The following is a 20,701-nucleotide window of genomic DNA, read 5'->3' as shown; positions in this document are numbered from 1 at the left end:
TTGCTACTTTCTCTTTCTTGCTATTTTCTCAGATCTTTCAGACAAATATCTTTTTTTTTTTCATATGTTATTTCGATAAATGCGTAATTTTTTTAACAAAATACTAAGAAAATGGATAAGTAGGTACTGCAGTTCTAAATGCGAGATGTCAGATAGCTAACGTCGTCTCTCATGTATGCTAACAGACTTTTAGAGTGGTCGATCGATTCGAACAAAGAAGATCATGGACCAATTCATAATTTTCGGCCGATAGTGGCCGCCTACTACATCATCTATATCATCATCATTGCGTTCTTCATGGTGAACATCTTCGTCGGTTTCGTTATTGTCACCTTCCAGAACGAGGGCGAGCAAGAGTACAAAAACTGCGAGCTCGATAAAAATCAGGTGAATCACACGAGTATATTAAATTAATGGGTTAATTGTGTTCAAATTATAATTAGCACTAATACCACGACGAGATCATGCATGACCCTAAGAACATTCCCAATTTCAATAAACTCTAAAGCAAACGCTTCGAAATATGCATTGTATTAAACGTTACATTAAATTGTAATATTTGTGAAAATAAAATGTGATACAATCTTTATCTCAAAATTAATAAAAAATAATAAACTTTAAAAGAATTAGAGTATCACTATTTACAATTTCGTTATACAATTTTCTTCAGCAATAAAATGCTCAGAACTAAGATTATAGAACTAAGTCATACGAAGATCCCATTGTGACTAGGGCTGGTGTTTTGCTTCGAAGGCTTCGATATTCAAACTTCGAAGCTTCGACATTACAATCTTTGAAGATTGAAGTTTCGAAGTTTCGAACAATCAAAATTATACAATTATTAATTGAATATAATAGTACCTAATAGGCACACATTTATAAAATTATACGACAAAATCCGAATAAAATGTCTAATGTTGCAATTATATCGCAAATATATATTTTTCGAAGCTGTCGAAGAGTAAACAGCATTAATCGTTATCATCATGGAGGATTAATAGTCGCTTCTTTCTGTAGAGAAATTGCATCGAGTTCGCGCTGAAAGCTAAGCCAGTGCGCCGATACATACCGAAGCATCGAATACAGTACAAAGTCTGGTGGTTCGTCACCTCCCAACCGTTCGAATACACGATATTCACGCTAATTATGATCAACACCGTGACGCTCGCAATGAAATTTTATCGCCAGCCGGACATCTACACGAATGTCCTGGACGTTCTCAACATGATCTTCACCGCCGTGTTCGCCCTCGAGTTTGTGTTTAAGTTGGCTGCGTTTCGATTTAAGGTGTGGGCTCGCATCTAATGCGTAATTTTATATTTCGCATTTTGTTCAAAATGTTTCGTTTTTAAATTTCACTTTATACGCCAGCGTTGATTATGCTTATAAACGAGCTCGTTATTAATTTGCAGAATTACTTCGGCGATGCGTGGAACGTATTCGACTTTATTATCGTGCTCGGAAGTTTCATCGATATCGTTTATTCGGAAGTTAACGTGAGTATCCGTTGCGCTCGACTTTGATCGAGCACCCGGGGCAATATTCGTGATTATATTTGAGAGAGGCGGAAGTATAAAACTGCTGCGCTAAACCATTTTGTCATCGTTGCAGCCTGGATCCACTATCATTTCCATCAATTTCTTCAGACTGTTTCGCGTGATGAGATTGGTGAAACTGCTGAGCAGAGGGGAAGGCATCCGAACACTTTTATGGACGTTTATCAAGTCCTTTCAAGCTCTGCCCTATGTCGCCCTTCTCATTATAATGCTCTTTTTCATTTACGCTGTGATAGGCATGCAGGTAAGCAACGCCGATCGATGGAAAAAAAAAACACTGCCTGTTTGAAGCACATAAACGACGGTAATTTCAAATGAGCGCTTCTTTTCAGGTGTTCGGAAAGATCGCGATAGACGATTCTACGGCGATAAATCGTAATAACAATTTCCAGTCTTTTCCACAAGCCGTGTTGGTTCTGTTTAGATCGGCAACAGGTATAAACAATTTTATTTGGCGTAAAATATTTGATATTGAAAGATGAAAATGTTACGATTGTGCTCGAACTTTCGTATTAGTTTTCGCTTAGCAAAAATCGATGTGCAATTTCTTCAATAAAATTTTTGACAATTAAAATCTGCAATCGTAAAGTATTGTACAATTAGCCATTGAAGGTGAGCATAGTTCTATTGAAAAAAATCATGATCGAATGTTTGCGACCGTAGGCGAGGCGTGGCAAGAAATAATGATGGCTTGTTCGTCACAAGATAGCGTTAAATGCGACTCCAACAGCGACGAAAGCGACAAGAATAGTTGCGGGTCGGACATTGCATTTCCTTACTTCATATCTTTCTACGTGCTCTGTTCGTTTCTTGTAAGTGCATCTCGTTCCAATTATCTCCGTCTCGCATTATTTTTATTTTATTATTTAGATCCTCGATATAGATCCTCCTAAATTTAATCGTGCGTATCTCTCGCGGAAAACAGATCATCAATCTCTTCGTCGCCGTTATCATGGACAACTTCGACTACTTGACGAGAGATTGGTCGATTCTCGGGCCGCACCACTTGGACGAGTTTATTCGCCTGTGGTCCGAGTACGATCCCGATGCCAAGGGGCGCATCAAACATCTGGATGTGGTAACGTTACTAAGGAAAATATCGCCGCCCTTAGGTTTCGGAAAGCTGTGCCCCCATAGAGTAGCTTGTAAGGTTAGTAAATGACTCTAATGACATAATTACATAATTATAGATCTGTAGATTTATCTACGATAGCCTATCTGCCTTGTATTGATACAGGGAAAATATTATTTTCTACAAATAGCTGCATGTTTTTATTCTATATTAATTATTTTGTTTTCTCCGCATTGTATTCGATAGATTATGACTTTTGCTATGTGTCAGGTTCTAATAGAAAAAACTGTTATCATTCGTATTTAACGAACAAACAAAGAGAATTGTTGCCTAAGAGAATTTAACACTATATTACCAAGGAGGTTGACGGAGAGAAATGACCCATTTGACATTTTTAAAATAATTTATTAGTTATTTTTAAAACATCTTAATTTCTGAAATTTAGATGATTAATTTTATTAATTTGTTTTCTCTTTTTCTTTTCTAAGATTTCTTTGGTAGAAATAAAAATATAGATTAACCTCCGGTAGTTTCTAGTGTTAATAAATTAACGGAATCGTCCCTAATATCGATATTAAAAAATTCAGAGACTCGTCTCGATGAACATGCCGCTGAACAGCGACGGCACCGTATTGTTCAACGCGACCTTGTTCGCCGTCGTAAGGACGTCGCTGAAAATCAAGACGGAGGGCAACATTGACGACGCGAACGCCGAACTCAGGGCGGTGATCAAGAAGATCTGGAAGAGGACCAGTCCGAAGCTTCTCGATCAAGTCGTACCACCGCCCGGAGGTGAGCGCGTTTTCCTTCCATCGTGAAATTTGTTTTTATTCGCGGAATTAAATTTACACTTCGAATCGATCCTTCCAGTGGACGACGAGGTGACGGTCGGCAAGTTTTACGCGACCTTCCTCATCCAGGACTATTTCCGTCGATTCAAGAAGCGCAAGGAACAGGAAATGAAGGACGGCGACAGAGATTGTCACAATACTGTGACGCTTCAAGTGAGTTTTTTTTCAATTTAGGAGAAATGTGTTTAGAACTTAAGGATCATATTTGGATATTATTTCATATATAATAATACTTGCAATTTCAATTTAAAAGGCCGGATTGAGAACGTTACACGAAGCTGGCCCCGAATTAAAACGCGCGATTTCCGGCAATTTGGAAGAACTCCTCGACGACAATCCGGAACCTATGCACAGGGTAAGATCAACGATCATCGTATCTTATAGGTATCCCGAAAAGCTCAATAAATAATAATTATTAAAATTAAATAACGTTAACGAACTTGGCAATAAAAGCCAGATGCTGCAATTAGTATGCGCGTATATAATTTATTATAATATAGTCTAGTTAAATAAGATTAGCGCAAGTTTCGACCCTTTCTTTGGGTCATCCTCAACGCATAATCGGAGCTACAATTGTCGGAGTTGAACACAATCAAGTGGTTAATAATTAATAATAATAATTTCTACAATAGCACATTACGCGATTGTTAATATTTTCAGAGAAACCACTCGCTCTTTGGCAGCGTGTGGTCCAGCATGCGAAAAGGACATCACAGCTTCCACAGGGCGAAATCGCTAAAGGTCAACTCCGCCGCTGCGAAGGCACGTGATGTTTTGACGTATAGAATTCTCTCCTGTCGATTGCGTACTAATTAAAAACTTTCTCGCAGGCTTCCCCGACCAATTCCATAGATTTTCTACCGTATGCCTCGTTGCGAAGGACCGCCGTCGCGGATGTCACCAAACAAATCGCTCACCAACTTGTGCCAAATGTAGCGAGGTAATTATTTCACGTATTTTGATTAAAAAATTGAAAATTAATCTCTTTGATAATTTCTCTTTATATTTCCGAATGTTTTTATCCGTTATTGAGTTCTTTTACCATTTGCAAAATTTCTTAAATGTTCAAAATAAACGCTCTATATATCTTTAAAACTTTATGTCTACTCGATCACAAACGTTAAAATTTAATTTTGTGATGTCAAAGTGTTAGAACAACAAGAAGCAATTAAACTGACCCAAAATACTCTGGTTATACTTTAACAAAATGCGTAAAAAGAAACATTTATCTTAAAAGTTTTCCCAAAATATCTCACAAGTGGCATCTAGAGCGTTGTTTATATTTCTTTCGAACGCTTTTGTTAAAAGACATTAAAATTGTGCTAACTCAACTACATTGATTAATTAGTTATATAGTCGATTAATCAATTGCTTGTATATTGACGCGTGAAAAATGTATCGTACAGTGGTCTAAGTGACGGCGCGATGAACCAGATGGGGACCGATCTGCGATTGACGGGCGTCGAAGAGAATATCCCTCTGAGACCGCTCGCTGCCTTCGGCAATCCGGCGCAACCGACGTCTTACAAAGTGGTCGAGTAAGTACAGAACGCGTACAGAGCGAGCGAGCGAGAGATAAATTGCGGCGAGTGTCCTGTTTCTGTTTAGACCACATCACGTCTCGTTCGTGTGTAATCGACAGTTATTATTTCCCACGACGATTTATATCTTCTCTCTGTCTCTCGGTATATCACGTCACAGTGCATGCAGGACGCTCATCGGTTTGATTTTTTAATTGGTTCATTATATCACGCGAAATAATCTTCCTAAATATCCATATAATCGAGGAAAAACGCGGTTGTGTCACCTTTTATTTAATTACTTTCTTTTGTTAAGCGCGCGCGATAACGTATAGAACAATAAACAAAATTTTTATGCGACTTTTAGCTAAATTTTCCCACACTTGCAACAAGTTATTTGTTTCGCCTCTTAGAGCGGGTCGATTCGTATCATCTCTCATTATCCCTTTCGCTTTTCTGTTTACTATCGTACCGTTTCAGTGGATCGGGTAGCGGTAACTATCTCCATCCCAATAGCGAATATGGTAAGACAAGTTAGGGGGCGATCAGTAGCTGGCTTTCCATCATTTTTTTCTGTTTGATTCGCATTGCTTGCTCTGCGCGGCTGCATGCGTCTTTCATTAATTATGCCACGAGAATCCCGTTCAACTATATATTTCACGAGAAATAATGACTCACGTAAGAAACACCGGTTAAACGGGAATCGATTTGCAAAGCTGCGAGAATAATCAGACGCGCTGGCGGGTCACACATGTATTTCGAAATGCAAGGAGAATGCATTTGGGTCCCGCGCGCGGTAATTTATGTCCGGCTGATCGCATGTTGTTTGTACTACTACTATTACTACTAATTGTAGAGATTATCGCTATACTTTGATGATAATGCTTGTTGAGCGCCTCCAAATGCCTCGATAAAAAACCTGGCCGACTCACAAACAATAATAATATTCTTCAAAATATTATCTTTTAAATTGTCCTGAATCATTTTATTAAACGATACATATGTTTCTTTTTAAAAAATCTTGAACAATTAAATTCATTATAGAAAGTGAAATAAATAATAAATGAGAGATCTGAAATGAGAAAAGGGAAAATTTTTTCCACATTAGACAGACAACCATTATTTATCATCTCAAATTAACAAATTTGTTATGAAATCTAATGTTTTGTGTTCTCCCAGACGGCAGAGAATTTTCCTACTCCGTTTCAGACTCCCATTTAGAGCGTCTTATTTCAAGTAAAATGTCTCGAGGCTTTCGGGGGTGCGTTTATCTGCCACGCATTTCACGTACTAAAAAACGGCCGTTACGCTTTTCTTTTCTTCCCTCCTGCCGTCCTACTCCGCGTGTGTGCGTGTGATGCACGCTCGTGCAGTCTTCAGGACGGAATCGAGCGGCAGTTGACGCCACCCACGCCTCCGCCGCGACGGAACCCACCGTCCTCGTCCACCGGGACCCCGAGCACCGGCACCGCCGTGCACACCCCCGTCGCTGCAGCGGCAGCAACGGCAGCAACGGCAGCCACCGCAGCCACCGCAGCAGCATCCGCGGCGGCCGGCACGACGAGCGGGTCGAGCGTCGCGACGACGACGATCACCGCGTCGTGCACTGCGAGCGCGAACACCTCGACCACCGCGACGAGCTCAAGCCCCGCTTCCTCGTCAAACGGGACGAACTGTTATTATACCTATGCGTCGCGGGGCTGCTGTGTCGATTGCGCAGTTTGGAGCAATCACGGTACGGGAAAACGCCGGTTCAGTCGGTCGCTAAGACTGCCCTGTCGCTGTGCTGGCGTTGAGTCTCACTCTCCAATTAATTAATTTACTTAGAATTCATTTCACTTATCCGATAAAACCAAATTCTCTTGGGTATTTAACTATTCATAAATAAAATGAATGGTAAAAAAATTGAAAGTTACTATTAAAAATAGTGATTGACGTTACACAAAAATAATCAAATTATTGTAAAATTATACAAGTTAAAATTTTAGCTTCTTGTTTTTTAAAAATTTCATTCAACAAAATTTCGTCGCGTTCGCCAGCACAGTAAGACTGACTTACGAAAACTTAGGCGCGACTAGGCTTACGCCCCATTGATAAAACGTCCCCGTGTCCTCGCACGCAGCCCTAGACGACTGCAACGATGAGGACACGTCAACCGGAAGCGGATCGAGCGATTCCGGCAGGTGGAACCCGCACTCGGAGGGCGGCGGCGTGGCGCGGGGCACGACAGGGAAACCCCATGTCACCGTGCTGGGCGGCCGGTCGTCGAAGCGCCGGGCCAAGGCCCGTCGCGACGCCGCGACCGCCGGTGGCAAATCGGCACCGGCGAGCTTCCGGTCGCGGGACGCGGCCGCCGCAGCCGCCACGACGACGGCGGCGGGATCCGCGACCGGTGGTGCGGCCGCTACGTCGTCGGGTCCCCCCGGCACGCGCACCGTCGCCAATGGCCTTAAAATGGCACAGAACCAGGCGATCGCCGTGGCCGGCTTCCTCGCCGACGTCGACTCGCGACAATGGCGCGTCTGCGCCTCCTGCTTGTCGCACCGAGCGTCGTCCTACCACGGCAGAGGTGACTAAGGCACACGCGAGTGAATCCTTTGCGATCGCGACACATTATTTTTCCAAACGATCGAAATGACTTACAAATTATATTTTATCATAAATTATCCGATATTCGATCCAAAACTAATATTAGTGATAATATATTGTGATTATGTAATAATAATTGTTTTATCGCGAGATATATCACTCGAGATAAACAGGAAAATTATAATTGTAATATACATAAACGCTGTTATGATTTATAAATTCTATTTGTTTCTAACTTTTGTAAAATAATGCAGTAATTATGCACGGAATTTATCACGTCAGATAATATTTTGGCAAAGAGAATAAAATTGAATTAATATTCAAACTATTGATCGCAAAGGATTGATATCAATGAAATACACCGATGCACCATCAAATACGATCAACAATTCTCTTATTTCGTTATGTTTAGGATTTCATTAAATTCAGTTCTTTGCATTATATATTCATGCTTCAATTTTTTCAGCAGTTCTTGATAATTTTTAAAAAATTTCTCTAGTTTTTATTAAGGCACATAATTATTATTTAATTTCTAATCAAAGAATAAGTTTAATAATCAAAATTTGCTTTGATGTAAGATAATTGAAGCAGTCGAAATCATTTCATCGAATGGAAATCAAATAAACCTGACATGTAAAATCTACACTGCAAATCCAAGTGTGTTATTTTCACACGCATAAACTAAAAATGACAAATTTGACTGAAGCTTTTTTTACAAGTTTCTTGCGTGTTATACTACGTCATTTAACATGTTTAATCGTATTAAATTAAAAGTTAATACGTTCAATCGTGTCAAATGACGTGATTTAAAACAAGAAATTTGTAAGAAGAGCTTTAGCTAAAATAATACACTTGGATTTGCAGCATATTTACAATCAGGCAGTTCGATGCGTAAGATACAATCATTTTTCATTCAAACAACCCCTGCACGACAAAATCTCCCGAAAGGGATCGGCACAAAGAACAATACGAAGAGAGACGTGGATATGAAGCAAAGTGTTGCTCAAGGTGGTCAACCGCTGCTCGAAGCACGCGCTCTGTCAGCTTTCGAACTAACAAGTCTTGTTATATCTTTACGCTTTATTCTTAACTGCAATTCGACCTGTACACCTAACACCAGTAATCTCGTGATGCTTGAGAGAAGCACTCGTATGTCACTAAATCAGTTTGTGTATACGCTATGCTCGCTAACGCAAAAAAAAGGCCTTTCGGCAAAAAGCAAAATCGAAAGCGATAAAGGAGGCAGGGCGTGACTGATTCGAGCTAACACTCTGACGCCTCTCCTCGTTCGTCAGTTTCCTGGGCCACTGAGAGTAACGGAAGCGTCGGCGCAGAGCGCCTGTCCCACAGTATGCCCGGCAGTCCCGCGGACCGGAAGCCGAACTTCGAGGTCATTGGGAGCGCGGAGAGCCTCGTCGGTCGGGTGAGTTTCGGAATAAACAGCAGTATATAACTTAGAAAGGAATAATTTGAAACGTTTAAAAAATAATAAATCGTTCCTTTTTTCAACTTTTCAATAACATCCGCGCCACGTGTCGGACTTTTCAGGTCCTGGTGGAGCAAGGTCTGGGCAAATACTGTGATACGGATTTCGTGCGATACACGTCGCGCGAGATGCAGGAGGCGCTGGACATGACGCGCGAGGAGATGGACCAGGCCGCTCACCAGCTGCTCCTGCAGGAGCGGCGCGGCCAGCCGTTGACCTACCAGCTGCAGCAGGGCACGGAGGAGCAGCAGCCGCAGCAGCACCTGCAACCGTGGAGCGGCGGTCAGCGACCGACCACGACCGGCATCGGTTACCAGCCGTTGCAGGAGCAGCCACCGAGTCAGCCAGCCTATCGCCCGCTGCATTCTTCTTCCAGCTACCGTCGCGGCAGTAATCGGCAGCAGCAGCAGCAGCAGCAACAACAACAGCAGCAACAACAGCGACAACCGCCGTCCTAGCAGGACGAGAAGGTCGCCGCGACGCGAACATCGTCCACGTAACCCGAAAACTCCTACTCCCCTTCGTCGGGAGTAGTCGTCGAAGGACCGAGATCGTCAGTTAACATGAAGTAACTGCGCGAGAGGAATTGAATCGCCGACCTCCTACGGGATCTGAATTGATCGCGTGAGTTCGGATGGATTCAGACCGCGCGGGGCTCGATTGCCGTTGTTGTTGTTGTTGCTCGAAGAGGATAAGGACGCTTTATAAAAACTGTTCTGAATATGTATAGCTGTAGTTAGGTACGGATCGAGAGACGCCACTCGAGAGACAAAACGCTGACTTACAATTTAGTCTAGGGGAGGGAGAAACGGGGCGAAAGTCGCGACGAAGGGCGGACCGGCTCGACGTCGAGATGGTCCATCCCGTTAATGGACACCAATGAACGCGTTTTTTTCGTTCGAGCGAATATTTTCTAACCGAACGCGGGTGTTCATCCGGCACTTTTTGAGTCACGCGAGTCGCTCGCGCGCGATTCCTAACTTGGCACGGATATCCTTGAGCGAGATGCGTGCAAGTTGGACGATCGCGCGGAGCAAGCTGCTGTTCGTTTAGGCACAAGAATATATAGACTTTTAAGATGTATTTTCCCGCGACGGAGGATCAGGACGATCGAGAGTCGTCGCGGCGCGGAGCTTCATTTTTTTGAACGCGTCGAACGACCGCGAGATTAAAATCGAGGGAGCATCCCGGGACCTGCAGGGGCTCCCGACGGAATTGAGTTTTACTTCTCTAGAAAACTCTTCTAGAGATTCGCCATTGTTCCCATTTAACGTTGATCTCCGTTTTCTGTTCGATTCGTCCCGATCAAGGGCGAACGCCACGTGTAGAAAATAGACGAATTAAAATGAAAGAAATAGGAAATTCTATGAAACTGTAAGCTTCTCATTATCAATTTTAACGATTGGCTTTGAAATTTTTGAAATAGTATTTAATTTGATCTGTATAAAAAGCGCCTAATTGGGAGCAATTAATTAGACATTCAGAAAGTGAGTTCTTTCCTCAGGATTTTAAGATATATATTAAATAAATTCCGTACAGTATCGGTGTTAAAAGACACGAAAATCGAGAAATTTATAAAATTGTGAATTTTCCAAACTTATCATGTCAAAGATTAAGTCGAATCTTGCAAAAATGGATGTCTCTCAATTATCTTAATTCGTCTATTTTTGCGTCTATTTTTTAGCGACATGATATTTTCTTTTACAAAACTCATCGCCTATTTTAACTCTTTACGACGCTTTATAGAATCTCTATTATTATCTCGTAAGAGTGTTCTGACGTAATAACTTTTTATCAACTCACCATAATTTTCCATTGGACAGTAAAAATCTCTCTTCTAGACAGACAAGCGAAAAAGTTAGATAAAAAAAACGCTAAAATAAAAAATTCGGGTCGTAAAGAGTTAAAGGAGAATGAAAGAAAAAAAAAAAACACGTCGGCAGATGATCGTTCTTACTGTTCTCACAATTGATTACTCTCGTTGTCCTTGTTCCGATGATTACCGGTTACTAGCACGATAATTACGACTCATGATTCATACGTATATAAATTCTAGACAAGATAACAAGTGCCTAAGTATCTATAACTTCTTTCGGACCAGAGAAAGACTTTTATCAACTTAGACAAAGTAAAACGACTATTATTGCGAATTATTATTGCGCGAGGAGAGAGAGCTGCGAGTGTGTTGTACACTACTGATGAAATGTTGTGACGATATATATAGATATTATTATTCGTATTTGTAATTGTGTACATAACACCGTATGCGCGCGTATATTTCCGCTGAGATGCGTGAGGATGAATGGCCGATAAAACTAGCGCTGCGAGAGATTCGAGATTAGAATATTAATATAAATATAAATATATATAAATATATATTATATCTCTAGATGGCAATCTCTATACAAACGAGAGTAAAGGGGGGCGGAGCGGGGCGTAACGGAGACGGGGATAAGTTTTGATGGGGTGTTGACGCGGAACTTTTCCCCTCTCGGAGAAACGCGGTCACGCGATATATGGTTTTTATTACGTAAAGTGTAAACTCGAACGTGAAGACGATCGGATATGCAAAGATCTGAATCACGAATCTCTTTCTCTCTCTCTCTCTTTCTCTCTTTATCTTAATCCACGATTACACCCACTCAAGTGCATGCTCAACGATACGGAGAGCTTTATAAAGAGCCACTTCATAGATATTCCCGACAGTCTCATCTCCGGGGGACGCGCGCCGCTTACGAGAGATTTACCGGCGATTTTTAATTAACGACGAGTCAAGCGAAAAGTTTCGCTTCAATCGGCCTCGCGTTTGGCCTCGAAAATATTCTATTGTGCTGTGAGAGATTAATATAGCAGTCCTCAAAGTTTGCTAATTTTGAAAGTGTCCAGTTAAAGACAGTCAATCAAAATAAAAAATCGTAAAATGATTCAAAATTAATCAACTTTTATACACAATGTATAATAATTAGATGTACACATTGACTGCAATGTTATAATAATTGTATGAAATAATTGTGTGAAATGTGGAAGAGGATGTGAGCGAAAAGTTGCTCGAGAGATAATTGAAGATGCCTTTGTGCGAAATCTTTTTTGGAGTAAATCGTTTGGAAATAGCGCGGGTCCCCTTTCACGCACAGAGTTCACTCGTAAAAAAAAAAAAAAAGAAACCGCAGCCGACAGAAAACCGCAGCAGCCACAGTAATTTTGTCAGACTTTTTAAAATCCGATCACAGTATGTAGAAAATCGCGTTATCGATGTGTGTGTCATTCGAGTGTGACTTTGGGCTTTTACGCAGAAACGTGAGATTGGAAACCGGAGGGGGTGCGTAGACACTGAAACTAACTACGTAAATGTTAACTTATAGACGTTGACAAATTTTTAAGCTCTCGTAAATTTTATAAGTATCTCGTCAATCGGCGTGGTTCTGGAGATTTGTCGCGTAATATGCTTCGATTTTTTTTCCCGTTTGTATACTGTGTCAAACCGTAAAAAAGAAAAAAAAAAGAATGTAACGTGGAGTAGAACCAATTAGAGTCTAATGCTTGATGGGAGAGAAACCTCAGAACTCAAGAGTTTCGCCGAATTACGGGCGAGCGCCGAGCGATTGACAAATCGGTTTATTGTTAACTACGGACTTACTAGTTTGGAATACTTTCAGAATTACGTCCCTCGGCAGCCTTCTGGGCTTGTCTACGACCAATGCGAACTCCACTCTCTCACGCATCCCACACAGCACAGGATATTTTGAAGGACATTTGTGCATCCGCTGGATATCCACCGGATATTAAATATCCACTGGATATCCACCGGTTATTGAGATATCCTACTTTATCTGTAGGACGTCCCTCAGATAAAGTGTGCTGTGTGGGATCTTCACTTCGCGAATTTTTCTTACGTATAACTCGCCGATCTATTTCCCCACTTTACATTATATTCTTTCGTATATCGCTTTGCTTTATCCTATAATGCTGTGAGCCAAAGAGCCCCTGCTTGCATCGACGATCGATTCGTAGATCGCACGATGTACGAATGATCGAAGATTTCTTTCTTTCTCTGATCTTTGGTTCTACCCCTTTTAATCATCGATTTGCATATCCCACGTTTGACGCTCTATATATTAATTTCATTATCGATTATCCTTCTCTTCTTCCATTTAGTTTCTTCATTTTAAGTAAGTGATAACGCGAAACCGTTATTATGAAACATACAGTGTATATATAAATATATATATACACGCACGTACATATGCCAAATTTTTAGAGAAGAGTTGGACGATGCTGAAGCAGCAAGTGTAAATTACAAAAAACTACGGGTCCGTAAACACGACCACAAGTAGCGGCAGAATTTTTTACGCTCTGTAAGGTATAATATAGATCGCCGTCTGTTCCTCTCGTCTCTCGCGGACGGAAGAGATACAAAAGAAACACAAAAATAATATTAAAAAAAAGTAAATGGAGCGCTACACGGTCCAGAACCACTAATGTTTAAAAATCCGAAGTCTGTTTATATCTTATGATGTCTGAATAAAAATTGTCATAGCAATTAAAACCCCCGTGCAATCGATCTTTCTCGCTCATAATTTATGCACATATACGTATAACGTGCGTATTTCGTTAGAATTTAACACTAGAACCAACCAAAGCAGTCAAGATGACTAGTTTGTGGGATGACGCGTGGCTCAGTGCTTAAGTACGCGAATGATTAGAAACACCAAGGTCCGTGGTTCGAAACCGACCCGGCCTTCGTCCTATGTATTCTTCGTTAAGAAGAAGTTTTTCCCGATTAAGATCCTTATGGATTAATGGTCTGCACGATTGCAGGGAATCGGAAAGGGTTCACTCTGCAAGGCTTAAGATATTCGTAAAGGATCAAAAGATTGAGGCATTTTTTGAGTTAAGTGCCATACCTATAACCTAAATTAAGGACCCTAGCGGTCCAATGGCTGACGGCACCCCAAGTAGCACAGCAAGTCACAATAAAGTCAAAATGATGTCAAAATGACTGCAAAATGACGATTTTTGATCATTTTACCATCATTTTGACGTCATTTTGATCTTATCGTGACTTTCTGTTCTCCCTGGGACGTTAAATATTTCAAAGAAAAAAAAAGAATTTCGTTGTGGTTAAATAAATGTTTTAGCACACTTATTTACAGAAAAATTCTGTACACAACAGTGTACAAAATAAGTGTGCTAAAACATTCACTCAGCCACATATAAAATTCTTTTTTTTCCTTAAAAAAAATGACTAGTTTGTAATTTTTCATCTCAAATTTATAACGGTGCATTTTTTTGAAATTTTCCGTGACTTTTGTTGTAAATGATTAAATTTATTTTTCCCCTTTATCTTTTTTTTCAAAAGAGAGATATATATATATATATATATATATATACTATTTTTAAATAGCAGAAATAGATATACCATTAATTGTTGGTAGTTCTATCGTGAATAAAGTTTTCAGGAAAAGGAAAGATATCGGCGTTGGATTCTCCAAGATAATCGTCTGGCGATTAAATGGTGAAACTAAATAAGATAAAAAATCGATAGATTATTTAATGGAAAAAAAAAAAAAAAAATTGCGAGATGGGACACGCGGCTTCGTTTGTGCGCAATAGAGTAGTTAATTTTTCAACGTTCTAGCAATGCTTTCTTCGTTAACGGCTGTCTTTTTATACCGTTTTACAATGGGACGAAATTTACAACGAAACGCGTCATCGTTCTGTTTACGATAAACAGTATAATAACTCATAATAAAATTAATAAACTGATAATGCGAAACATGCACGTCGTATATTATTACGAAGTTTAACGTAAATCGTATATAGAAAGACCAACATTTTCCATTTAGTGATACTGAAAAAAAGATCAGGGAGGTCGAGAATATAGCATAGTTAAAATCGAGAGAAAAATGACGAACCTGCGATTGGAAGAAATCTTTCCAATCAGCTGAGAGAAAAAGGAAGCGGACGCGAAATTTGTCGGAGTTTGCCTTAAAATATTTTTCGCTCGATTTAGGGCCACTATTTTCAACGTCTGTTAACTTCTAACCGACCATTAATTATTAAAATAGCCAACTCCTATTGGCTATTCTGATAACGGTCAATTAGAAGTTAACAGACATTGGAAATAGTGCCCCTTAGAGTGTATTCTGTATAAATATGCATAAATATAAATGTACGTTTTCATAAAACGCGCGGAGAGCGGAAGATACAGGATTTAGCAGGACCAATAGCGTATTTTTACTGTATTAAGATTGTTTTTCAACCTATTTGTTACGGACAGTGCTCGATTCGTTTAAAATAAAATTTATAACAGCCGGGAATTAATATTAATTGTAATAATTAATAATAATAGTAACGTCGGGTAGTGTGAACAAAGGGCGCGAACCTTTCCGATACAAGAGACGGTGTTTAGCGTGCATAATAATGGAACAAAGTGCACAATAATTATATTCATCTACCCTGATGTTAGATTTTAGTAGCGTACAGATACTGCAGACTCCTCGAAGGACGCATCTTAATTATATTTTGCCGTTCGCGTAAAGGACCCCGCAACGGTCATGGGGGGTTTTGGCTCCCAGTCAAATTTAACAATAATGTAGGATAATTTAGTTCATAAAATGCTGATGAAAAGTGTCTATAGGCAAAAAGCCCAAAAATGGACAGTTTCCGAGATATAAGTCATTAAAGAGTGGAAAAATGAGAGTTTCAGGTTTCAGCTAATGGCAGTTTGCAACAGGCTGAATGCCATGCTTTCACTAAAACATTTACTTGATTGCTGAATGAATTATACTTATGCACAGTATGCGTGTTCAAAACGTTTTTCTCTAAAATGCTTAGTTTTTTAAAGAAAAGGGGTGGGCGGGTGATCTCAGACACCCGGTATATGTTGCATACATGTCATTCGATGCAATGACATTATATTATGTATGGTTTGATCATTGACTTGACTATGTGAACACGCATACTGTGCATAAGTATAATTCATTCAGCAATCAAGTAAATGTTTTAGTGAAAGCATGGCATTCAGCCTGTTGCAAACTGCCATTGGCTGAAACCTGAAACTCTCATTTTTCCACTCTTTAATGACTTATATCTCGGAAACTGTCCATTTTTGGGCTTTTTGCCTTTAGACACTTTTCATCAGCATTTTATGAACTAAATTATCCTACATTATTGTTAAATTTGACTGGGAGCCAAAACCCCCCATGACCGTTGCGGGGTCCTTTATAACGGTGCGTAACGCCGTGTGTTTCAATATGGAATAATCTGAACTTGGAATGTTGAAATATAGGGTGAAAAAAATAGGAAATAAAATTGAACGGTAACTGAAATGAGATTTCTTCATGAAATCCTATCATATCGTCCTCGAAGAATAGTTTTCTTTTTTTAGTAATAGAGAGAATAGCCATAAGATTTATAAAATATCATTCACAAATATATCAGAGAAATAACATTATTTTCATAAATCAAGACAAATCGCACGAAAAATGTTTGCACTTTGACAATAATGTTTCTTTTTTTTTTAAGGAACATTATTGCCAAATTCTTTTTTTTTTTAGAGATTAAATAATACTTTCAGCCATTTAAAACGTTTATATAATTATGGCAAATGAAGGATTCATATAATCAGGATAAATAAAGGATAAGTACTCACGGAACGGGATTACGGATCATCGACGGGCATTTTTATCCAACAGACACTTTTCAAAACATTGTTGTTTATTTATAAAGTCCGTCGCTCTCCTCTGGCCGTTGCTTCTTTCTGGCGGGCGGCAGCAGCAGCAGCAGCAGCTCCTCTTTATTTTACAGTACTTACAATATGAAGTGTAGGTCGGTCGCGAAGATTTATGTTGCCAAAAAAAAGGAAAAAAACTACACACAGAGGATTCTCCTGAGTTATCTTCATAGAAATAATGGTCGGGTAGCAGCACGGCTTCAAAGGTACCTTCAGAGTTGTTACAGCGCGTCGAAATAAAACTATCGCGGAATCGACTGAACAAAACACGTCGAATTTCTTCTGCATGCGTATCGGCTGTAGAAAGGCACAAGTATGGCCAGACCTTGCATCAAATATTTAAGGTAAGGTTCTTGTCCTCCAGTCTTAAATTTCGTTTATAATTTTCTAAGGAAGTAATTAATTTCGAGGAACGAAATAACCGTCACTATCGAAATCACGAAATTGAACTAGAGTTCAATAAGTTAAAGAAGGAAATTTCGAGCTTAGCGTGCAGTTAATATTATTTTGTCATCTGCGCCGCCTTCTTCGCTTTCACTAGCTCGACCAGTTCCTGCAACAAAGAGAAACAAGTGTAGAATTGTAGCTCGGTTTATTATCCGTTAAGGTAATGTAATGCTTGATGTAATTATTTCAAATGTTGTCTTTTCTTTTTTTCCTTTTGTTCTAAAAAAGGAACTTTATAGTTGAGTATTCATATAACAATGTTTAATTTAATATTACATGAAATTTTGAGATTGTATACTTGCATCTTGCATTGTGCAATTATAATGATTATGTAATGTGAGGGAATGAGTACTGAAGAAGACTGACAAGTGAAGTTGAATACGTTTACCGTATTTATTTTATTTACGAGTATAATTTATTTTTAATATAATCTCTTGAATTTAGTTCGTATTGTTGGCCCATTATTCCCTCATATTGATTTGCGTAAACGAGCCTAACATTTCAATATAATGATATAAGGTAACACGTTTTTTTTTTTTTTAATGCTTACCTTGTATCTTTTCATGCATTCCTTTTTCGTTCTAGTGGGTATACACGCCGCGATCTGATCCCATCTGTCCGGGACTGTCGTGGGATAAGTTTTCAGTGCTTGTTCCAAGAGTTTTTGTTCACCCGGTGTCCATGGGGCCGGTTCTTTTTTAATCTCCTTAGGTTCAGCAGCTACGCCGTTCGCGATTGGATGATCAAGGCGCTCTGTAACGGCTGGCATTCTTTCTTCGATAGCTTCCTTGCTTTTTTTCTCAGCGATGAAGTTGTCGAAGGCTTTCTTATTCGCTTGTTCCTTTAAGCTCGATTTGCTAAAGTCGGTCGACTGTAGACTCTTGGCCTTTGCCAGAACTTCCTTGGCGTCGCGGGTGACTCCGCTGGTGGAGCCGCTATGTTGATTAATGAAATTCGCTACTACCTCCCAACGTTGATTGGTACCGGCAGGAAACAGATTAACCGCTTTAATCAAGAGTTGCAAGTCGTTCTCGCTCCAGGGTGCAGTGTAGGTCTTGGTCTGCTTATCAGATGCGTTTCTCGCATCGTTACTGATCACATTTACGCGGCGTTCTTCCTCGATTCTTCTCTCAGCTTCTTCGACGACGCTCAAAAACGCGGTTCTGCCATTGGCCTGAAGATTCTTCATCGCCTTTTCCAGCTGCACGAGCTTAAACAGTTCACATATCTTCTCTACGCTCTCCATGTGTCGGAGACTCTCTTCCGAGCTTTCGGCAAAGTAATTGTTTGCCTTGCAAAAGTCCCTGAACGCCTTTCTTTCTTTGCGCAACGCCTTCTTTTGTACTTCTCGTTCTTGCTTCAACGCATCTTGCTTCGCCCTTTCCTCAGATTCTCTCTTCTCCCTCTCTAATCTCTCCTTCTCCGCCGCGTCCCGTGCTATTCTCTCTTCTTCCAGTTGCCTGGCCTTTGCTGCCTCCTGCTTCGCCCTTTTCACCGCGTTCTTCTTATCTCTGTCCTCTTGCTGGAATTTCTTTATCCTAGGATCTACATTGTACGCCATGTCCACTAAAGTGCGTATTCGCGCCATCTCCTCTTTTTTCCGTTTCGCTCTCGTGGCTTTGTTCTTCTTCTCGATCCATTTGCGCATGTCCCGGCTGCAATTAATTTCGTCGTAAAAACACTATGCTGCAATTTTCCTCGAAGAGGAAACCTTGTGATTCGTCGTACTTACTCTTGGCCACTCTCCTTGTCTTCCTCGTCGAGGTACGAGTACTCGCGCCAGGAATCGAAGTCGTACCAAAACGAGTAGAACTGTTCTACCTTCTCTCGCGGCGTGAATGGTCCGCCCAATCGCGGCACAGGCTTCTTCGCGGACCAGCGTGAGTTATCTTTGAAAGCTCTACCCAGCACCTCGTAAAAATTGTTCCGACAGTCCTTCTCGTCCGGCAGACTGTCGTTGAAGTAAGGATCCACGCTGTCGTAGCTACGCCTCTTCGCTTGACTTCCGAGGGTTTCCCAGGCGCGCGTTATACAAGTGAAGTAATCGTCGTCCGGTCGGATTTCCTCACCCATCGCCTTGCGCTTATCGGGATGGTGTTTCAATATCTTCAACTTGTCTGCAATCCACATATTAGACATATCCAAGTTGTTGTCAACTTCGAATCAACGTTTACATCTATAATTTCCTTTACCGGGCATACTTTACGTACAAGCTCTCTTGATAAGATCCTCGGTCGCTCGATGCCTGAGATCTTTCAAGCCTAGAACGGCGTAATGGTCCTGATCCTTCCAGTCTCGCGGGTCCAACGACCTGAGGTACTCGAGATCGTCCTCGAACTGATACTGGGACAGATCCTCCTCCTCGTCCGACGACTCCGAGATGCTGGACCGCGTGAGGCTGCGGTGGAACTGGGCTCGCCATGCCTGTGCGGTCGAATATAAAACTACCGGACCCGCTGTGCCGGCGTTGGCCTTGCCTGCATCTGTAACATGTCGGTCTTAAAATTTGTCTCGTAGAAAAAGGATCGCGAAGAATCCTTCGTCACGCGACGCGATGAGAGATAATTATGCGCCGAACGAGATCGCAGATGGACTATCGGACGCGAAGTCAGGTGTACGCGTAAAAATCGAATATCTCTCATGGACGATCGTCTTCCTGGAATTACGCGAACCAGAAATTCCCTTCCCGCGATGAGAAACGAGCTGAGCTAATTGATCGACACCCAGCGAGCTAAAGTTTTGTGAAACGCGCGAGCTCATCCGAAAAACCCGCTGCTTCCTGACACATCTAACCAATCCTAACCTCTAAAGGCCGGTGTCGCGCGATAGGGAGACGGCTCACCGGATATGGAATTGAACGCCGCGGAATCCTCGTTCCCGCTGCCGTCCGTCATCGTCGCGTGTGATCTTCGCGACGAGCTGGTCCTGAAATCGCACACAGGACACAGGACACGCGATAACGGCTCGTCGATCGCGCTATGTATCCCCCGAACTCACGAGCACGAGCATGCAGTGCATGAATGCCGATCGCCGCGAGCGCCAGCTCTGGAATCCGCCGCTAACTTAACTCGACCTTCGAACGGGTGGAAAGCGTGGGAACTTTTAATAATCTCCTGTTCACGTTACACCCAATATCGGCGATACAAGATTTGTGTTCATCAATGCGGATTAACTTTCGATTTAATTTACTTTTTATCCTTTTCTAGTTTGAAGAATTAGAAAAGATAAAAAAATAAGTTAAACTGAGATTAAAGTTAATCCGTGAAAATGTACATATTGTTAGTGTTGCTTGAAATTCCCGAAAATTCCTGCACTTAAAACGAGATAAATATATATATTGGGCGTTGGAAAAAGAGAAAGCAAAAATGCCCCAAGTGCAAAAAGTGCAAGCAATACGCGCACGCGCGATAAACCTAATTTAAAAGTTCTCAGGAGGGCGATTTCG

General features: G+C 40.9%; 2 protein-coding genes across 7 annotated transcripts in view; one reads left to right on the top strand and one right to left on the bottom strand.

The window, feature by feature from the left end:
• The window catches only part of Ca-alpha1d (Ca[2+]-channel protein alpha[[1]] subunit D), a 71,262-nt gene extending 57,642 nt beyond the window's left edge, over positions 1–13,620 (top strand). For 2 of the 6 annotated variants that reach the window (XM_071786679.1, XM_071786680.1), the window contains 17 exons: positions 186–387; positions 1,018–1,287; positions 1,413–1,496; positions 1,612–1,800; positions 1,889–1,991; positions 2,220–2,368; positions 2,482–2,706; positions 3,216–3,420; positions 3,499–3,632; positions 3,733–3,834; positions 4,140–4,241; positions 4,310–4,419; positions 4,886–5,017; positions 6,373–6,734; positions 7,122–7,568; positions 8,884–9,011; positions 9,137–13,620. In XM_071786679.1, coding sequence (XP_071642780.1) covers positions 186–387; positions 1,018–1,287; positions 1,413–1,496; positions 1,612–1,800; positions 1,889–1,991; positions 2,220–2,368; positions 2,482–2,706; positions 3,216–3,420; positions 3,499–3,632; positions 3,733–3,834; positions 4,140–4,241; positions 4,310–4,419; positions 4,886–5,017; positions 6,373–6,734; positions 7,122–7,568; positions 8,884–9,011; positions 9,137–9,532 — 3,340 coding nt within the window. In that variant the 3' untranslated portion in view covers positions 9,533–13,620. Of the gene's footprint in view, positions 1–185; positions 388–1,017; positions 1,288–1,412; positions 1,497–1,611; positions 1,801–1,888; positions 1,992–2,219; positions 2,369–2,481; positions 2,707–3,215; positions 3,421–3,498; positions 3,633–3,732; positions 3,835–4,139; positions 4,242–4,309; positions 4,420–4,885; positions 5,018–5,479; positions 5,524–6,372; positions 6,735–7,121; positions 7,569–8,883; positions 9,012–9,136 lie in introns of those variants that run through there. The other 4 variants (XM_071786681.1, XM_071786682.1, XR_011733396.1 and 1 more) reach the window with 4 other exon arrangements.
• A 3,155-nt stretch (positions 13,621–16,775) lies between these two features.
• Positions 16,776–20,571, bottom strand: LOC139818140 (dnaJ homolog subfamily C member 2). The gene is made up of 5 exons (XM_071786684.1): positions 20,099–20,571; positions 19,467–19,739; positions 18,989–19,373; positions 17,807–18,911; positions 16,776–17,362 (listed from the first exon to the last, which is right to left on the bottom strand). The coding sequence occupies exons 1-5, from the start codon at positions 20,148–20,150 to the stop codon at positions 17,312–17,314; spliced, it is 1,866 nt and encodes a 621-aa protein (XP_071642785.1). The 5' UTR covers positions 20,151–20,571; the 3' UTR covers positions 16,776–17,311.
• Positions 20,572–20,701: the final 130 nt, after the last annotated feature.

Source organism: Temnothorax longispinosus, chromosome 8 (genome assembly GCF_030848805.1).
Source record: "Temnothorax longispinosus isolate EJ_2023e chromosome 8, Tlon_JGU_v1, whole genome shotgun sequence".
NCBI classification, from domain to species: domain Eukaryota; kingdom Metazoa; phylum Arthropoda; class Insecta; order Hymenoptera; family Formicidae; genus Temnothorax; species Temnothorax longispinosus.
The sequence above is the reverse complement of the archived record's forward strand: the minus strand, read 5'-3'. Positions and strand labels throughout refer to the sequence as shown.

What these genes read in the sequence shown, in the direction of transcription:
- LOC139818140 (XM_071786684.1), bottom strand. Translation starts at nt 20,150, where the DNA reads ATGACGGACGGCAGCGGGAACGAGGATTCCGCGGCGTTCAATTCCATA. An exon ending in GGATCTTATCAAGAGAGCTT is followed by an intron (nt 19,374 to 19,466) that starts GTACGTAAAGTA and finishes TGTGGATTGCAG; the next exon opens with ACAAGTTGAAGATATTGAAA. An exon ending in AATGCATGAAAAGATACAAG is followed by an intron (nt 17,363 to 17,806) that starts GTAAGCATTAAA and finishes TCTTTGTTGCAG; the next exon opens with GAACTGGTCGAGCTAGTGAA.